Genomic DNA, 21,027 nt, shown 5'->3' with positions numbered 1-21,027 from the left:
TATCAGTTTGATAGCTATTAACAAATGTATGATATTTAAGGGCATAGTTCTGGATAAGGAAAGAAGGGGAATAAAGATAGAGGAGGTTTCAAGGCACAGAATTTGATACCAAGTCAGAGAGAAGGAAGAATAATCCTTAAAAGACTAAGAAGCAACCACTCATTATGGTAAGGGAAAACTAGAGTATTGCCTTACCTAGAAATCCTGTGAACATCCTTCCAGATGAGACTGGAAAGGTAGGAGGGGGCCAGACCTTTCAGAGCCTCACAGATAATGTTAAGAATTTTTTTGTTTATCATAAGCCAACAGTTGTTTTGTGTCTTGAATTGGGAATGTTACAAAAATTTCAATCTAAATAATATTTCATTTCCTTTCAGAAGGTCAAATGTTTCAATCCTATCAAATTGGCCAATGTGCCAAAATATCTTGAAAATATAATTTTTAGTTAGACGATTTAAAATAATGAATTTTTTAAAAAAATTAAAACTAGAAAATTTCAATGTTCTGGAGAAAAAGAACAGATTATAAAATATTATTCTAAACTTTAATTTGACCCAGTAGTTTAATGTGCTAATTCATATGTTTAAAAATTAGAGACTGACATAAGCTAGTGTGAATGGTGGCATGATTGATTACATTAAATTGTAGAGATATTTTTCCCTACCTATTTTCCCTTCATTTATAGCAAATACAAGCTGAAAATCTTAACTAAAGTCTTGAATAGGTACACAATATTTAAAACCTTTTTTAAAAGCAGAAAGATTTGTGTTTATTGCTTTTATGTACACATTAGGCTCAGTTAGATAAAAGTAAGTGAAAATAAACCCACAAAATATTTTTAGTTCCGTTTTTATTGCAGAAAAATGCATTTCTTATCTCTGTTACCACATAAATATTAATCTCGTGTCTTGTTAGAGTCACTGAATGATCTTAAAGACTGAGCAGCCAGTGAGTGCCATTTGTGAATCACATCAACAATTTCGGATGGTCCCTATCATCTGTCACTGCACATTGTCATCTCAGCTGGGTAACCCTGGCAATATTGCAGCAGGCTATTGTTTATTGAGAAAGCTAATATTAGGAGTAGATGTGATAAGAATGCCTTTAAAAAACTAATTGAATGCTATCTGTTTTTGGCAATAGCATCTTGTATCTCTCTGTAGTTTATCGCTTTAGAGTCCTTTATTCAGTCTTTTTATAAAATCCCATTATTTAAAAATCGAGGGCAGAGTCGTGACATGTAAGGAGCTTTATATATTACTCTGATACTCAAAGATAACCTTTTTCCTCTACTGCTCAACAAAACCTGCTTTATTGAAAAACATGGGAAAACCGAAAACGTTGAGATATGAGTCATAATCCCAGGGTTCATTTCAAACACCCTCCAAATGTTTATAGAAATGTTTAAATAGGAAAAAGCAAAGTCAAAATGTTGAAAATATTAAGAGTGAGGAGATTTCTATTCAGTCATGCCCATGTTTTTCAGCTGATTCTTCCTATTATTTGATTACAAAATCCTTATACAGGGCAGATAGATGGAGAGATACATGATAAAGAAAGTCCAGTAAAATATTAATTGTAGAATCTAAGTAGTTTTCATTGTATAATTCATTCACAGTTTTAGTATGTTTGAAAATATTCATAATAAATTGCTGGAAACAAAATACTCAAATATTACCCTCTGGCCCTGTCAATGAAAATGGAATAGATGTTTGTTTATTTCATTAAATGATTATTTATAGTAAATTCAAATTAAAATAATCTTGCAGCATCTAATACTATTTGCTAAGGAAATTCCATACTTCCAATCTGAATTTAAAGAGACATAAACTGGGAGGAAGAATCAATGAATTATAATATTTAGGAAAAGCACAATGGAATAGCAAGAAGATGGAAATGGGAATTGTATTTATGTTTTTGTAAAAGATCTGGAAAGAAACCAGAGTGCAAAAAGTCCCAGTTCTTTCCACAGAAATGCATTAACCCGATTAACTTTCAAACTAATGTTTGAAATAATCTGAGAGTGGAAATTGTATTTTACTTAATTTTTTTTCTTTTTTTCTACAAAATCCTTGCCATCCATAAATCAAAAAGTAGGAGCTAACTTAGCTCCTGTTGACAAGGACTTTCTCCTTTGTTAGGATAACTCCTCTGGTTTGGCCACGGCATTTTGGGTCTTGGGCATAGTTTTTGGTCTCCCTGTCTCTTCCTTCCCTTCTTCAGAGAAAGAGGATGAAAGCAGAAGTATCAGATGGGCTGTAGGCGCCCATCTATGTAGTAGCACAAATACCAGCTGAACATATTTTTGGTCAGGTACAAAGAAACAAATGGCTGTTGGTTTCCCCAAATGTTGTTTACCCTTCTGATAGTCTTCCCAACAACCATCACATATAAATATGTATGGTATTTATTTTAGTGTTTAGCTGAGAACAAATTCAGCAAGGTGCTCTGGTACCAATATTTATTGTTTGATATGAACTTACTGGGGTTTTTAACTGAATGGATTTGGGACTTTTTTTTTTATACAGCAGGTTCTTATTAGTCATCCATTTTATACACATCAGTATATATACGTCAATCCCAATCTCCCGGATTTGGGACTTCCTTAATGGCTATTCCTAGGCTAAATTTTGCTCATAAAGAATATACTAAAAAAAATAAAATAAAATAAAAGATGGGATTTTTAGCACAAAGGATTTTGTGCAAAACTGTGGCAGAGGCAAGGGACTTGGCATGATCTTGACCACTAATTTTTATACACACATATCTTGAAAACATTTCTATTTTGTGACAAATGCAAAATATCAAGTACAGTACCTACACTACTTTTCAAAACAGAATTTTCAGGGCAAGGGTGAAGCAGCAATAGTAGCAGCAGCAAAGGACGTAGCAGCAGTGGTGAAAAGTGGCAGGAGCTGGGGATCAGGACATGTTTCCTAGTGTAAATATACCAGAGAAGAGAAAAAGAAACAAACAAAACTTCCCTTCATTCAGAACATTGTCATTTTAAATACCTTAAAACAAACATTCTATTTCCTGAATTTTCTTTTTCTTTCAAAATGATGTTAACATTCCTAAACTGGAACCAAAGGATAAATTAAGCTTGATTGACAAAATAGTTTTCATAAATGGTTCTGAAGTAGTGAATGGACAGGGTTACTAAGGAAAGGAGGACTAGGTGAGGACGATGGACCAGAATGCACGAAGAGAAAAAACTGCAAGATGCAGCCCCTCCACAGTCTCTAAAAGGCATCAGCTTCAAGAACTTTTACCAGACAGCAGTAATACAATTCAGACAATGAATACTTTATCAGTCAAGGCTCAGCACAGGAAATGAAAAGCACACTAGAAATGTTAAGAAGAAACTGATTTGATGCCAAAAATTAATACTATAAAAAATGTTGAATGAAATAATGCCATTTGCAGCAACAGGGATGGACCTAGAGATTATCACACTAAGCGCAGTAAGTCAGAAAGAGAAAGATAAATATCATATGATTATTATATGTAGAATCTAAAATATGACACAAATGAAGCTATCTACAAAACAGGAACAGACTCACAGACATAGAGAAGAGACTGTGGTTGCCAAGGGGGGTGGGTGGGGGAAGGATGGGTTGGGAGTTTGGAATTAGCAGATGCAAACTATTATATATAGAATGGATAAACAACAAGGTCCTACTTTACAGCACGGGGAACTAGATTCAATATCCTGTGTTAAACCATAATGGAAAAGAATATGAAAATAATATATACATGTATAACTGAATCACTTTGCTGTACAGCAGACATTAAATACAACATTGAAAATCAACTATACTTCAATAACATTTTTTTAAAAAGACCTGCAAAAAAATTGTTGAATGGTGAAGGGATGGTTTCTAGTTTGGATTTCTAGGAGTAACTCTCAGAGCAATGAAGGTCTGACCCACCAGGGAAGCTACCATCTTGGTGGCTGCCACTGGAGCTATGAATACAAGAACACATCCCAATAGCTGTTCCGGAAATCAGGATGTGAAGTCACGAAAATGTTTTTGTTGCTGCTGCTGCAAATACTTCTAGTCACCCAGGAGTTTAGGTTAGAGTCTTTGGAACACTTGAGCAGAGCAAACTTGCCTTTCTTTGACCTTTTCTGCTAGCAGAAAGGAAAAAAAAAAAAGGCTAAAAAGATGGTCTCCACATCACTTTTGCCTTCCAAATCTTATGAAAGTGTAGCTAGTTGGTAGAAGGCAATTAACATCCAGTCAGTTTCAAGGCCATCTCAGAAATACAATTTTTGTATCTCCAGTTGCTCTAGATCTAGGTGGAAGGTTGAAGGGAGGAATCAATCCACAATATCCACTGCAGAATCGAGATCCGAGAATAGAAGATGTTTATAAATGCTTGTATAATTATTTTAAATTTAAATTCCTAGAGCTAAGATTATAATGTGCATAAAATATTTGTGTAACGTATAAATATATATCTCAGTTAAATATGTATGCAAATAATTAACATTCAGACAAAAGGCAAAAGTACAGTCTATTGACCGGCTAGATTCAAATCTTGGTCTTACCATTCATTAAGTACATGATATTGTACAAGTTATTTAACTTCTGTGAACCATGGTTTTCTCATCCATAACATGAAAATTACAATGGTAGCATCTCATAGGGTTGGTATCAACAGTAAATGAGAAAATACATGTAAAGTGCTTGTGTAGTGTCAGAGTCACTGCTGCTACTGATGCTGTTTTCCTTGTATCCTGGAGTCGGGCATCTCACCTGCTTGGCTTGGGTTTGAAATCCAGTTACGGGATTCATAATGTTGTGACTGTGGGAAATTTACTTAGAGTGTCTGTGCCTCGATTTCCTCACGTATAAAATTGAGATTATAGCGGTACCTGTCACACAGGGCTGTGATAAGAAATAAATAAAATAGTACATGTAAAGTGCTTAAAAGAGTGTCTGATGCAAAATGAGATCCAGGTTATTTTTAAAAACATCTCACATTTAGTTATTGAATTTGCCATAACAACATCAGTCTAGTGAACATTTTCTTTCTGAAGATTTAACATGAGGTCTTTGTTTTTGCAGTCCTTCTGAAAAGAAACAGAATAAACCTCTTCTGTTTATTATATCTTATAGACACAGATTGCATTACGAATTGTCTCAGGCATGAAACTGTCTAGGCTGGTACTCAATATTCATGTGCTATCTAGATATGATACGGTGAATGTTATATGTAAAATCTTTACTACTAATACAGTAGATGCCAAATTCTAGGATGTAACACTGCTAATTTTGTCTCTCAAAACCAGTGACAGTAGAATTTTTAAAAAGATTTGTTTGCGAGTATGATTATAGATTGATTTTATTAAAGTTAGGTTTGTTTACAAGAAAAAAAATTTAAAGTCATAACTGGCAAATTTAAGAAATAATACTCACTTTTTTTTTTTTTTTTTTTTTTTTTTTTTTGCGTTATGCGGGCCTCTCACTGTTGTGGCCTCTCCCATTGCAGAGCACAGGCTCTGGACACGCAGGCTCAGCAGCCATGGCTCACGGGCCCAGCCGCTCTGCGGCATGTGGGATCTTCCCGGACCGGGGCACGAACCCGTGTCCCCTGCATCGGCAGGCGGACTCTCAACCACTGTGCTACCAGGGAAGCCCAATACTCACTTTTGATCAGTTTAGTGGAAATTACTTTGAGATCAGGAAAACTAACCTGCTACAAACCCCTATTCTGCCACTTACTGTCTGTGTGAATTTAGACTTGCTTCTAACCTTTCTGAACTATCGCTGCCTCCATGTCAATATGGGGCTACCTAACAGGGTTCTTGGGAAAATTACATTTAAGTTTATTTATCTTCATGCCCATAGGTTTAGCAGGCACAGCTTCTGGAGTTCTTTTTATTCTAAGATTCAGTGATCATTTTATATTAAATAATATTTTTTGTACCTAAAACTTACTATTACTAACAGATTCTGTGAGTCCATGACGAGAATATAACTTTACATTACACAATCAAATGTAAATGCAGGGCTTCCCTGGTGGCGCAGTGGTTGAGAGTCCGCCTGCCAATGCAAGGGACGCAGGGTCGTGCCCCGGTCCAGGAAGATCCCACATGCCATGGAGTGGCTGGGCCCGTGAGCCATGGCCGCTGAGCCTGCGCATCCGGAGCCTGTGCTCTGCAACGGAAGAGGCCACAGCAGCGAGAGGCCTGCGTACCGCAAAAAAAAAAAAAAAAAAAAAAAAAAAAGTAAATGCAATGAAAAGATAAACTGAAGAAATACAACTAGACTTACAAATACTTCAAACATTTATCTGAAGATACATTCAACTGTGTCTTGATTGTCAGCTATAGGTTCTGTAGACTCTGCAGTCACCCCAGTGGGTTGAAGCCCAAGCTTTGGCATTTAGTGCCTTCTTGATCTTGAACAAGTTGTTTAACCTGTTAGCTTCAGTTTCTTCATTTGTAAATAGAGCTAATTAAAGTATTTGTCATACCATCAAATAAGCACCTAGTGCACCGTCTCAATAAATGTTAGCATTTATTGTTATCATCATCCTCATCATCATCATTTAGTACCTGCTACATATTTCAAACTCTGATTGAGGGTTCAGCTAATAAAGTATCTGACATGTATTGTCAGGTCAGTGAATTATTCCATTGTTAAATAAGCCAAGTTATCTCAATATTTACAACTTGAGTTGGAAACTAGTCATCTATATTATTTTGACTAATAAATTTGAACTTAATTTTTTAAATATCTTTTAATTTGAAAGGCAATACAGTGTAACAATTAATGATAAATCATTAAACAGTTTTACCATCTGTATTTTGATGACATATTAACTCATTTAATCATCAAAACAACTATAGGTAGCAATACAATCATTATCCGCATTTTACAAATGTAGAAACTGGAGCCTAGAGAGATTGTTTCAAGGTCACACAGATGGTAAGCAGCAGAATGATGATTCAGACCTAGGCTCTATGGCTCTATGGTCTTCATAACCACTATGTAATGCTACCTAACTAACTCAAACTCTGAAGTAATGCTGACTTGGGTTTTCATTCACAGTCCACTGCTTAATTGGAGAAGTTACTTATCTCCTCCAATCCTGAGTTTCCTTATCTATGCAACAATTACAACATTAGTAGTTAGAACATTAGAGAAATTTATTCTCCAGAATTCAAGGGGATATGAACAGACTTATTCTCACCTAAAAATCAATCATAGTAGAAGAAAATTGTCTTTCCAGAGAGACAGACAGAGGTAGAGGTAGAGGTGTAGGGTGAGGGCATCATTTCTGGAGCATATGCATATTAATAGCACATATATGGAAAGAAAGAATATGGAAGGATGGGGACACTTCTTGGTGGTTGGATGAAAGAGAGAAAAAAGGGGTTTTTTTTGTTAGCAGCTGCCATGAGTGGTTAAATTTCGAGGATAGTGACCAAAATGATTCATAGGATTGATGTTGAAGAGCACTGATGAGTAGAGAAACAGAGTTAATATTTTTAAAGGGATCTTCAGAAGGGTATGTAAAAATACTGACTGTTGAAAAGATGTCTAAAGATTACTTTAAAAGAATTTCTAAGAAGCTACATTTTCTTTTTTTAAATTTATTTTATTTTATTTATTTAAAAAATTTATTTTATATTGGAGTATAGTTGATTTACAATGTTGTGTTAGTTTCAGGTGTACAGCAAAGTTATTCAGTTATACATATATATATATATATATATATATATATATATATATTGTTTTCCAAATTCTTTTCCCATTTAGATTATTACAGAATATTAAGCAGAGTTCCCTGTGCTGTACAATAGGTCCTTGTTGGTTATCTATTTTAAATATAGTAGTGTGTATGTGGACATTTTCTTATGATGAGTAAAATTTAGAATTCTTTATCATTACCTTAGATTATGTCAGAAATGAGATCACATGAACCCATGAATTATATTGGGGTAACATTGTGGGATCTATAATCTAGAGTTTTAAACCCAACTTGCTGTGCTCAGCATTAAAATTACTCTGTAATTGAGCCAAGAGTACATTTCACCATTTTTTTTTTCTGGTCAAAGGGTGCTGCAAAGGAGAGAGACATCAACAAAACTGAACTTGCGCTAATTACAATTGTGTTTAGGATGACCTACTTAAGGCAAGAAATGCCAGAAAGAGAAGAAAACCTATTCAGCACCATATAAATTTACTAGATTAGGAAGCCTATGAAAGTACTTTTTAAATTTTTCAATTGGACATGAGTTTTAACCAAGTCTCAATGGAGACCTAATTTTTGAAGGGTTTAAAATTCTTCTGTTCAGAGAATGTTCATGTCAGATAAACTTGGGCCTCTGAGAATGTGCCCACTGCTGTGGAACTTGCAATTAAGCAAGTTTTTTTCTTGGTTCAGAATAATTACAATAATTTTTTAAAAACTTGAGAAATTCATAAGAAGCGTCAAATGGAGAAAAAGGACTTGGTCATGATTAGAACATGCCACTAAATCTCTAGGGATGGGCTTCTTTGTAAGTATAAAATGCTAAGTGTGATGTAGAATGCTTAGAACTGGGGCCTTTTCATGAACTCAGCTCCACAAAAATGTTTCTGGGGTGGACTTACTGAAAAACGGTTGCTGGAATTTATCTGTTCAGTTCTTGTGCATCTTTGAGAAAGAAAAATGCCGATTTTCAGCCTGAAAATTAACTTCCATGACCTGTCAGCATTAGTAGAATGAATCTTGGAGAATCAGGAACAACTAGATCATGTTTACCTAGGAGTTTTACATGGTAAAGATGTATTGGTTTTCATCACAAAATTGGAAGCCCATCTGAGTTCTTGCTAGTGACACCACAGTCTGACACCATAGTGACAGCACAGTCTGTGGGGATAAAAGGTGATTCCATTAGCCTCTGGAATGATGGAGCATGGAAAACTGGATACTCTTGGAGACAGAAACACTGCAGGTAGCCTTCAGCCCATTGGAGGTGGGAACCTATTAAATGAGGTTCTTGTTGATGGAGATAATTGGATTTTCGTATCCTCATCAAGGCCAGACTTGGTCTTACATTGGAAATGATTATTTGCTTCCAGAGTGACAAAGTCATTGTTACTGTTAGATGTTTCTCAGGTGCAGGCCAAGTGCCTACGGCAGAGCATTTTGGTAGTAGGAAGTAACTCCACATTTGCTTCGATATGACAAAGAGTGCCATCTAGTGGTAAAGTATAACTGTGAGCTAATTTACCCTTTGAATATACCCTGTTCTCAGCCTTGCGACAGTTGTGGATCCTGTATGGAAAGGGATTAAATCCTTAATAAATATGCTTGTTCAGAAGTTGTCATTGCCTAGATTCAAGGTCTGGGAAAAGGAAACTGGTGGAACTCTACCAGCCTGAGTCTTTCAATATTTCCAAGTTTTGCCCATAAAGGAAGGGAGAGGTGGGAGGGCAGGAAGGTTGGGCTGTGCATTGGTAGATCTCTTATATACACCAGATAGATTTATCTATCCGATTAATCGAAGAAGATTAAACAAAATGAAATTTATATTCCTCAGAGTTTAACTTGGGGAATGTGTGTGGGCAGGGGAGCTAGTGTTGTGTATTGAAACCCAATCAGAATGGAGAAAGAATTATACATTTCAGTTGTCTTCACATCAGAATGTAGGCGCATCAGTGGTAAATAGAGAATATATATGAAAAGGTTAGAGGAAACAAATTGGCGGTCCATTGGAAGAGGTTGTTTGCCTGTCTGGAAGTTGCATTCACATAGCAAACACACTTTTTTTTTTTTTAACCTCAATATACCCAATAAATAAATAAATATATACTAGGGCAGATGCTGATAAACTAATCTCCATCTCAGTAGAGGATGACTGAAAAAAAAATGAGAAGGGCAATAACAACAGCTAAAATTTATTAAGAAATTATGTATTCAAATCTAAATCAAGTGCTTTGTGTGCATTTTCTCATTAAATTCCTATGCTAATCCTTTTAGGTAAGTCCTCTTATTATCTTCATTTTACAGTTGAAGAAAGGCAAGCTCATCTTTCCTGAGAACACAGAGGTGCTAAGTTAGTAGTGCCAGTATTTGAATTCTGTTCTTGCTGATCCCAAAATTTGCTTTGTGCTAAAAATGTCACAAGAATTTTTATCACTTCCTGGTGAGATATTGACCATCCTGCTTTGTTTGTCCTTATCTAAATCCCATTAAGATCAATTGGATTTCAGTTAGAGCTCAGTAGATTGTAACACAGATGGTTTGAAACATCTTTGCTCTTTTCCAGTGTGCACATATATTGGAACACTTTAATTTTCTTGCGATTGTTTCTTCTCAGAGACAATTCAGCAGTTTGAATCTTCACTATGCTATTGTCCTAATATAGACTAAAATAAATAATGAAACACTTGTTTGAGTATTTCCTAGTGGATTTTTGTAATAATACCATACCACTTTCATTTTATGACAAGGAAATGGAAAAACAAGGAAGGTTAAGAGATATACTAAGTTATGGAGAACACCTGGGGTAAAATGCATTTGTACACATTTTTTCCTAGGATTTAAAAATGTGTTTTCTAGATTTGCCTCCTCCTCAAGTTAATCTCATGTATTTGTTTGGAATGTTAGGATCTACATCAACTCAGAGAAATTTCTTATTTCTGTGTTTTACATATATTCTAAAGTCTTACACTTGTGTTACTTCGTCTTTTTCTATCACCCCCTTAAAGAAATATGATGAAGAATTTCCATTTGAAAACTCTAGAATCGCTCTTGTATTTTTATCTCTAACGTCTTTGCTTCAAAGCCTCATTGCTTAGCCACTGGTCAGAGAATGAGAACCAGCTCATGGAAGATGCCCGGGTTACTTTTATGTAAACCTGGCTGAAGGGCTCTTACTAAGAGTTGATTTCTTGTAATTGGGCCTGAAAAATCCAAAAAAGTTTCTGACAGGGTGGAAGAAGTTGGCATTCTTTGCCTTAGTAGTCATGAGTACAGAGTACTTGGAGACAAGTAAGTTGTCCCAGCCATCGATTAAACATTCTGTTCCAAACAGAAGGATGATACCATATTAAGAATTAAGAATTCTATTCCCATAGTTTATTACATTAACACTTTTAGGGAGAAAAAAATCATATGATAATATCAATAGATACTAAAAGAGGCAGTTGAGAAAGCTGAACAAATATCTAAATAAATAAATAGGTATATAATTAAGTAACTAACTAACTAACTAACTAACTAAATCTGATAGGAAATCTAGAGAACTACATATTTAAAGTAGGAGCAGGAAAGATAGTACTCAAAAAGAATACAAAAGAAAAAAAAATGACCTTGCTTATACATAAAACTTTCAAAACTTTTCTATGAAAAAACACCATAAGCAAATTTATTTAAAAAATTGATTTGGATTCAAAAAGACACATGCACCCCAGTGTTCACTGCAGCACTATTTACAATAGCCAGGTCATGGAAGCAACCTAAATGCCCATTGACAGACGAATGGATAAAGAAGATGTGGTACATATATACAATGGAGTATTACTCACCCATACAAAGGGACGAAATTGGGTCATTTGTAGAGACGTGGATGGATCTAGAGACTGTCATACAGAGTGAAGTAAGTCAGAAAGAGAAAAACAAATATCATATATTAATGCATATATGTGGAACCTGGAAAAGTGGTACAGATGAACTGGTTTGCAAGGCATAAATAGAGACACAGATGCAGAGAACAAACGTATGGACACCAAGAGGGTAAAAGTGGTGGAGGGGTGGCGGTGGTGGGATGAATTGGGAGATTGGGATTGACATGTATACACTGATGTGTATAAAATAGATAACTAATAACTAACAAAATAGATAACTCATAAGAACCTGCTGTATAAAAAATAAATAAAATTCAAAAATTGAAAAAAAATTAAAAATAAATTTGATTTGGAGTGGAATTGCGTTTTTGAAGACAGAGGTTTAATACAGTGAGCTATTTAAAATCGGGAACAAGGGAACAATCATAGCAAAATAGACAAAAAATGTAGAGAAACCATTCACAAAACAAAAATCCAACAGCTATTGGATATATACAATGATGCTCAAAGTCACTAGTGGATGAGGAAACTAAGTAGATTAGCAGCTTTTAGATTGGCCGAAATTAAAACAAAACAAAATAATTGATATTGTTGGCTGGGATATGAGCAAAGAAGTACCGTCACACATTGCTGGTAGAAATATGAATTTTACAGTGTTTTAGAAAGCACCTTGACAATATCAATTAAAATTAAAAATGTGTATACTTGTGTTTCTGCACTCCATCTTGAGAATCTATCACATAGAAATAAAACCACTACCTAATAAACAAACATGCTTATTTTAGCATTATTTTTCTTTGGAAAAACTGAGAAACAAAGTAAACATTAATCAGTAGAGGAATATTATGGTCTATTCATATCACAAAATACTATATACCACTTAAAATAATGAACTAGAGCTATACTAGTTAGCTTGAAGGAGTTTCCATGAATTAATCCTTCTTGAGTGAAGAAAGCAAAATATGCATGGTATGATGTCATTTTTATAAAACGAAAATAAGCATTATCAAAATTATTTATTGAACACTCATCTATCTGCAAGACACACTCAGAGAGATTAGTGCACTGAGAAAAAGAAGTGAATTATTGATATTTTGAAGATACAGGACAAATGTATAAAAAAAGTAGCAATAATATAATGTAACTTAGACCTGCTTTAAAAATAGGTGATATATATAGAGTGCTATGGTTTCCAATGAGTTGTTATAAAAGGTTCTGCAGTCCATATGTAGATCAAGAATTACTTATTCATTGAAACATATCACTGATATGAGTCTTAGTTTCCTATAATAATAATCATGAGAGCATCAGGTATTGGTGGAAAGAGAAAGTAAGATAAGTAAAGTGCTTGGCACAGTGCCTGGCACAGAATGAATGTACATTAAATGACAGCTGTTATTCTCATTGTTATTGTTTTTTTAAATGCTGAGATTATACATTTTTTGAAAGAACGTCAGAGGTGAAGTGCCCTCCTCACCACATCGTGTCAGCAGGAACATGCTATCAATATGACTTATCCCCAGTGATATTAACCTTAATCACCTGGCCAAGGTAGTATTTGTCAGGTTTCTCCACTCACTATAAAGTAACATTCCTCCCACCCACCTTCTGCAACCGATTTTTTGAAAGCATATATCTAAGTCCAGCTTACACTGGGGGAGGGAATGGGGAAGAATGGAGGAATTAAACTTTTTTCCTGGCGGTGGGAGTACCGACATAAATTATTAAGAATTATTAGATATTTTCTCCCCTTTTATGCAATCATTTATTTATATCAATATGTACTTATATATATTTCTTTCCTACTATGAGTTATAATCTAAAACTACATTATTCTGTTGTTGTAGCTCAAATTGTTCCAGCATTAGACTTTGGGAGCTTTTTTAGGTTGGTTCCTGAGTCTCTTTAACGTTACTTTACCCTTTAGGTTGTTTTTTTGTTTGTTTGTTTGTTTGGTTGGTTTTTTTTTGGCGGTACGCGGGCCTCTGTTGTGGCCTCTCCCATTGCGGAGCACAGGCTCCAGACACGCAGGCTCAGCGGCCATGGCTCACGGGCCCAGCCGCTCCGCGGCATGTGGGATCTTCCCAGACCGGGGCACGAACCCGTGTCCCCTGCATCGGCAGGCGGACTCTCAACCACTGCGCCACCAGGGAAGCCCACCCTTTCGGTTTTTGAATGCTTTCTTTGGCACTGCAAGATTCTGCAGACTCATCTTGTATTATCTGCCCTAGTCCTAGAGAACCAACCATTTCTCCAAGGAGTGTTGGTTCCTTTTATTGGAGAATAGTCTTGAGAATGCAAAATCTGAGCACTACATATGCTCATTGCTACTGAGGTATCACTATTCCCAGGCTCTCTCAGTGGACAGCTCTAGGAAATATATATATATATATGAATACAAACCCCTGTTTGTACACATAGTTATAATTATTTCAGTATCTATCCTTCTGTGTCTATCCATCTGCATTTTGTCTTTAGCCTCCAGTTTCCAGTCAAAACACTGTTTTGCATAGTTACATAGGTAAGCTGCTTTTCCCCCCACCCCATTCAGTGAGTTGTCACTTGTGATGAAATTTGTATTTCCTGGTTGCACAGTATGTAGAGTCAAGTCTTTCACATGGAAAACATTTCCCTTTTAGTTACCAGACTGATTTCTTTCATCTCTATACTCTATAAGCTCCTTTTCTATCTTTTGTGTTTCAATGCTACTCTTACTGTTTATGTGTGCCCTCTAACTTTGTCATTTATTCCTACTTACTTTGCATCAGGAGCCCATTTATCACAGGCCTGCTCTCTCATTTTCTTCATCTTGTGAGAGACATTCTCAATGTGACCTCTTCTCCTTGCTGGCCACGTGTGGTGTGAATCGTGCCATCTGGACCCCGGGAGCCATTCACTGGCCTGCAGTTTTCATATCTGCCACAGCCCCAGTAGTGAAGTTCATGTACTCAGTTTGCTCCCTATCCTGACCTTAGGCATCCTTCAGTCAGACAGCCTTCTCAGAATTCCAACATCCCCTTGGGATGCTCTGAATCTCAGTAGCTCTCTTCACATCGCATTGGGCTGTGATTTATTCTGTAAGGCTGCAGAGCCATCACCTAGACACTGCCCACAGCTATTGCTGCAGGGCCATATTGGCCACATGGCCTTTTCTAAGGGGTTTGCAGCCCCCTTCAACAAAACCCCTTTACTCCCAGATTTTTCCACAACCTATATGTGCCTTCTATCATTGAGGTTTCCCACTTTCTGTTCCCCCAGGGCAAGATACAAGGGCATAGGGTGCCTGGCCCTTTCTCAACAGTTCATCAGTATTTCCTCTTTCATTTTTCCACCAGTCTGTTAGTCCAATTCTGTAAGTTGGAGAGGGTTCTCACTGTCATCACACAATCTTCCTTACCACATGGCTCCATGTGCTAGGTTCTTCAGATTCTAGTTTCTTGAATCCCCAAAATGTTGTACATTCTGAGCAAAGCCATACTCTTCCAAGTAGAAGTCTTCCTTTAGAAAATATTGCTATTGCTTTATGTTTGAAAACCTCCTTCTTGAAATGCCATTGTATTCTTTGTTCTAGGATTTTTCTGCTTGAGGGTAATGCATATATAGAATGTCACAAAATTATTCATCTCATTTTAAATAGCTATGGCTATTAAATAACTATATGTTTTCCATGTTTTTACAGATTACAAAAGAGAGAGCTGATTATTTAAAATCTCAAGGATAGAATATTTATTAGCTTTTATAATTTTTTCCTTATTTCAAAATTGATATGTGTCAGAAATGAGGTGATTATTTTCAGTCACCCTCAAGGAATCCATTACTATTGCTTGAATGGCAGAGTCAGGAGCGAGGAATAGTGAGGAGTGGGAAGCAAACCTTTAATATTTCAAAACACTATCCCACTACATACATAGTCACAAAAATAGTGGGACATAGAATTTTCTACCTACTCTTATGCAACTTCTCGTCTCTTTGAAAGCAATCCCCGTAGCTACAGTTATTTCTAGAAATTCTCCTAGGATATCTCACTTGTGCTCATAAATACACTATTCTAAGCTGCAACATAGAAATTCCGCCCCCCTCCCACCCACCCCCTTGCAGTGCTGTCTGCTGCTGTCACTCCAAAGCTCAGGAAGCCTGATGGAGGTGTCTTGCTGCTGCTATTGCCACTAGCACCTGTCCAGGCCATGGTGTGTGGATCCCATATGGGCCTAAGCCAACCTGCTGAAGGGAAAAGCCCATCACTCTCCTGGCCTTTGTAACCCAGTTCCCTTAATCTCAGAGCGCTGATACCCTGTTCTCTCAGTATCCCGAGAGCATGGTATAGGAAAATAGCCTTTTTCAGCGCCATCATTTTCTCATTTGAGTCTTCCTTTCACAAGGCTATAGGCCAGAATCTCTTTGGGGCTGTGGGAGGGTGGGGATGAAGGGAGTGCAGGGTCAAGGCAAAATCATCTTAGCAAGAGGCACAGCTCAGAGCACATGAAACCACTCCTCCCGGCCAACAGCCACCATCTTATTGGACCAAGATGAAAATATTCAGCTCACTCTTCTCATAATAAGAATTTTTTTCCCCAAGGAGAGTTGTTGGTCTTTCTTTGCAGAGAGATCCTTAGAGGATTTATTCTGCCAGTCTTCGTGGACGTACCTCTGTTTGAAATACTCAAATGCACAAAACTTGGGTTCAAATTTGGACCACTGCAACATATGGGCATCAAATGTAACTACTTAAATATGTCCTTAATTGTTTGTCATCTAGGACTATATTTTTGCTTTGTATTGACTATGATAATCTTCTGGTGGGCAGGGCCCATATTATTCCACATTAGGTAGATACTTTCATTTTTTAAACTAAATGTCTATGAGTAGCATAATAATTGCAATTGTTTGTTTGTTTGTTTTTTTATTGTATCTGGATTAGGAAATGAAGACCCAGAAAGGTCTCAGCTAGTGCCTTTTATATCACCTCATAGCCCTTAGCAAGAACCTGAACAAATAGGACTCAATAGATACTCAACGACCTAAATGTGTATTTTATGTTCTAACACAGTCTGTGTTTGTTTTCTTTCCAAGTTGCTCTACAAAGATTCATTTTGAAGTACTGACAGGAAGTAGCCAATAGTGTAGAATAATACAGTATATAACCTTGAGTGGGTCATGGAAATGGCATGAAAAATCATAAAATAGACTTGTGAACATAAAAACATAGAGATGGTTTAAAAGAAAACAGAGGACAAAAGCTTACTTTGAGCCTTTGAGGAAAATTTAGTATCCCTTTTCTGAAAATACAGCCTATTAAATGAATATTAACCATATTATCTATTTTTATTTGATTACTTTCCCAAGTTGAAATCATTTATTCAAATTATTGAATATCAACAAAGATCTAACTTCTGATTATTCATTATCTACAATAAAAATGACTTTCTACCATATATTCCAATCTAGAAACTTGAACATCTCTAATATTGTTATTTTACATAAATAATATCTTCTGTCAAAAATATGGATAAGCGAAAAGAACTAAAGCTAAATTATAATTCCAACCACTGTGAATACTTTGGTATCTAATATTGTACATGATTTCCTATGCATATAACTTTTTAAAAAACTGGGATCACATTGTAGATACTGCTTTGTAACCTGCTTTTCTATTTAAAACTGATTGTGACATATAAGGGTTTAACAAAATATGTTTCTATGACATATTTTTAAGAACTTGGTTGAAGTTGCCTTCCTCTAGAGAGGTTTTTTCATTTGTTCTTGGGGCCCAACAAACGCTAAGTTTAGTTAAGGTATTTTGGACCACACAGGTGACATGAACCAGGGCATCAAACAATCGTAGCTTTGAGGCTCTGCTCTGTCTACCCAGCCTCATGGAAAAGGGAAAGTTTCCTTGCTGTCCTCTTCTTTGAAGTTTTCTCTTCTCTTCCCTTGCCTTCATTTCCCTGCCCTTCTCTCTCTGTCTTTCTCTCCTTCTCTCTCTTTATTTTGTGATATTATCCCACCTACTCTGATGTGTAGCCCTCTGGGGCCCCGCACTCCATTGTGGTCTCATGCCGGGCTTCCCACTTTGAATGAACCTTATGCTTTACCTCCTGACCCCACACCCCTCACAAGGCTGAAGCTCAGATATCCACGGCTCAGCAGAAAACCTCAGGAAAAAAAAAAAAAAACTGGCTTTAGCACTCAAATATTCACTAAGGTTACTGATTTTACTTTTTTTTTTTTTTGGCCTTTGCATTTTCTTCCTTCTCTGCCAGTTTAGCAATGCAGTTAAAATACACTTAATATTTTATTCAGGATTTGAGTTGTTTTAATCAAAAAGATTGTTCTCTGAATCTGTTCTGCCATATGACAAAAATGAAGGTCGAGAATATTTACTTTGAAGGGTTAAAAATATATCATGTATACTTACATTTTTATCCTTCCTAAAATTAATGATCCTTTATTTAATTGAAATATTTATGAAATTATATATTATACAATTTAGGATTCTGCTCCCAGTCCCACTTCTGGTCACCAACTAAGATTCTGGTCACCAATTCCAATGTGTGAGTTTTGTTTTTTCCCATGTCAACAAGCAATTCTCTGACACTAGCTGGGTGTCCTACAATTTTACTCAATTCTGACACAATCCACCTGGAGAGAGCATCAGATCCCAGTCAGATCTCCCAGGTTAAGTGCTCCATCCCAGGAGACTGTCCCCCACTTCAGATGCCAATTAAAAGTAGTAGGTGGGGGCTTCCCTGGTGGCGCAGTGGTTGAGAGTCCGCCTGCTGATGCAGGGGACACGGGTTTGTGCCCCGGTCCGGGAAGATTCCACATGCCGTGGAGCGGCTAGGCCCGTGAGCCGTAGCCACTGAGCCTGCGCGTCCGGAGCCTGTGCTCCGCAACGGGAGAGGCCACAACAGTGAGAGGCCCGCATACCGCAAAAAAAAAAAAAAAAAAAAAAAACCCAAAAAACTAGTAGGTTATCAAGTTACCCACAACTTGTGTCCAACTTGGCTACAAATCAGAGGTTCCCATAACTCCCTCCTCAGGTTTTATCAATTTGCTAGAGAAGCTCACAGAACTCAGGGAAACACTTACTTATATTTACCAGTTTATTAAAGGATAGTATAAAGGAAACCAACGAATAGCCAGTTGAAGAGATAAGTGGGGTGAGATCTGGGAGAGTCCTGTACTTCTGTTTTCTGTCCCTGTGGCATCGCCCTTCCAGTCCAAGGATGTTTTCATCCACCCGGAAGCTTTCTAAACCCCGTACCACTGGGATTTTTATTGAGGCTTTATCACATAGGCATAGTGGAACATTAACTCCATTTCCAGCCCCTGTCCCTCCCTGGAGAAGTGTTGGGGGGAGGGGGCTAAAAGTTCCAAGCTTTTAATCATGGCCTGGTCTTTCTGGTGACCAGCCCCCATCCAGTAGCCCACCCAATGCCACCTCATTAGAACAAAAGATGCTCCCAGTGCTGTTATCACTTGGGAAATTGTAAGCGTTTTAAGAGTTCTGTGCCAGGAACTGGGGACAAAGACCAATATATATACATTTGCTATTATCTCACACAATTATTAGTGAAATTTCTTTATAAAGCCTACATATATTATAACGTCATAGTGTAAATAATAATACAGCAACCATATTTTGAATACTTAATGAATTGTCAGACACATCTTCATTTTTAACTAACAAACTTTATGTTTTTGAGGAATTTTAGGTTTACACAAATACTAGTGGAAAGTACAGGGTGTTCTCATATACCCCCTCACCTGCAACCCCTTCCTCCTGTTCCCTATTATTAACACCTTGCATTAGTGTGGTATCTTTTATAATTGGATGGGCCAATATTAATACATTATTCTTACATATATATGCCTTGACATACGTTTTTGGATCCTTTTAACAACCAGACAGGATAGATATTACCCCTGTTTCAAAAATAAGGAAACTAAGATTGAGTATTAAATTTGGATTCACTCACAAATGTATAAGAACAAGAGCTTGGACCATTATATTCACTTTTTCTCCTATTTTACCTACTTTGAATAATCCTGTATTTCAGCTATTCTCTGCCTGATGAAATATATGGTTGGTATTGCATATTATCAAAAAAATTGCAGTAGGAAATCATTTAGCCCTAAGATCTCACCTTTGGAACTAACACACTTATCTTGTATAACTACTATATTGGGACATCAATTGGTGATTGCCTTTCCCTGTGATTACACCTGCAATGATAATTACTAATACTAATTATCTCATAAATACTCTGAATGTAGTCTAATTTAGTTTTGTTATTATAAGCCTTGCTCTTTATCTAATGGCAATATAGATAAACATGAAAACATCAATGCCCTGCTTCTCCTTTTACAACACATCAAGTCATTCATTTTCTGTTAGTAATGAGGATTGTTCTTCTCACAACTTTAACTGTTTTTTTGTAGTTGGTTATGTTTTTGTTTAATAACAACAGTAGGTCTTAAACGGCAAAATATATGACCATATCTGTAAATTAGTACTGTCTAAAATGGTGTCTGCAGTAAATCTATGTTTTTTATTTATTTGAAGTCATTTTATACATAAAGATGAATCAAGTACAAGCCATCTATAAAAATAGTGCTTTGTATTGATTTGAATATCAGTATCAGAACTGATTCCATTGTAATGCAAACATTTTCAATGCTGTTGTTCTTATGGTCAAACATATGTTGCCTCTAATTTATTTATTTAAAGTATGCTGTATATTGGTAGAATCCAGATTCTGCCATCCTTCCTCTCAGCTCTTTGGTCCAACAGTAATTCTTGCTGAATCTCGTGGTATGATATATAATGTACCTCAATACACCTGAAGGAAATGTGCCCAAGTCAAATCTTTGTTTTAACACAACCATAACTGATTTCCTATAATATTTTTAAATTATATCAAAAGCATGATACATTCTGTCATATAATTTAAAATTTATTAATGTAATTATATATTTTGTCTTACAGTCAGTGGACATCCAATACTCAAAAGAGCTAACATCCAGATTGTTGGGAAGCTGGTGGCCAGATCTATGAGAGAAAGGAAAATGAGACAACAGTATTCATCATGAGAAGTAAGATAGTATTTTCAATACAATGTTGAAACCTTAAGAGTTGAACCTATCTACCCAAAGACATAGATTAACATAGGCCATGGATTAATTCTGTATCAACAGGAAAAAAGGACAAGCATCTTTGACATCCAAAGAACTTCAAAAGGTCAGTCTATAATTACTAAATATCTTTGGATGAACCATTCATTGGATCTTTTTTATAAACGACATCTGTTTTATCGTAATGAAGTTGAAATCACATAGTATCAAGAATTCCTTTCATTGAACTTAAATTTGGTTTGTTCCAGTACCAATAAATGCCATAAAGAAACGTTAAGATTCTTATTTCTAGAACCTCACATGTTTTTGGAAATGGTTT

At 36.2% G+C, this 21,027-nt stretch overlaps 1 protein-coding gene across 1 annotated transcript in view; it reads left to right on the top strand.

The window, feature by feature from the left end:
- Window positions 1-20,666, top strand: part of IQCM (IQ motif containing M) — a 371,829-nt gene extending 351,163 nt beyond the window's left edge. The window contains exon 13 of the mRNA XM_060098179.1: window positions 20,563-20,666. Within this exon, the coding sequence (XP_059954162.1) occupies window positions 20,563-20,666 (104 nt within the window). The remainder of the gene's footprint in view (window positions 1-20,562) is intronic.
- The last annotated feature ends 361 nt before the right edge of the window (window positions 20,667-21,027 follow it).

Source organism: Mesoplodon densirostris, chromosome 1 (assembly GCF_025265405.1).
Source record: "Mesoplodon densirostris isolate mMesDen1 chromosome 1, mMesDen1 primary haplotype, whole genome shotgun sequence".
Lineage (NCBI taxonomy): Eukaryota > Metazoa > Chordata > Mammalia > Artiodactyla > Ziphiidae > Mesoplodon > Mesoplodon densirostris.
The sequence above is the reverse complement of the archived record's forward strand: the minus strand, read 5'-3'. Positions and strand labels throughout refer to the sequence as shown.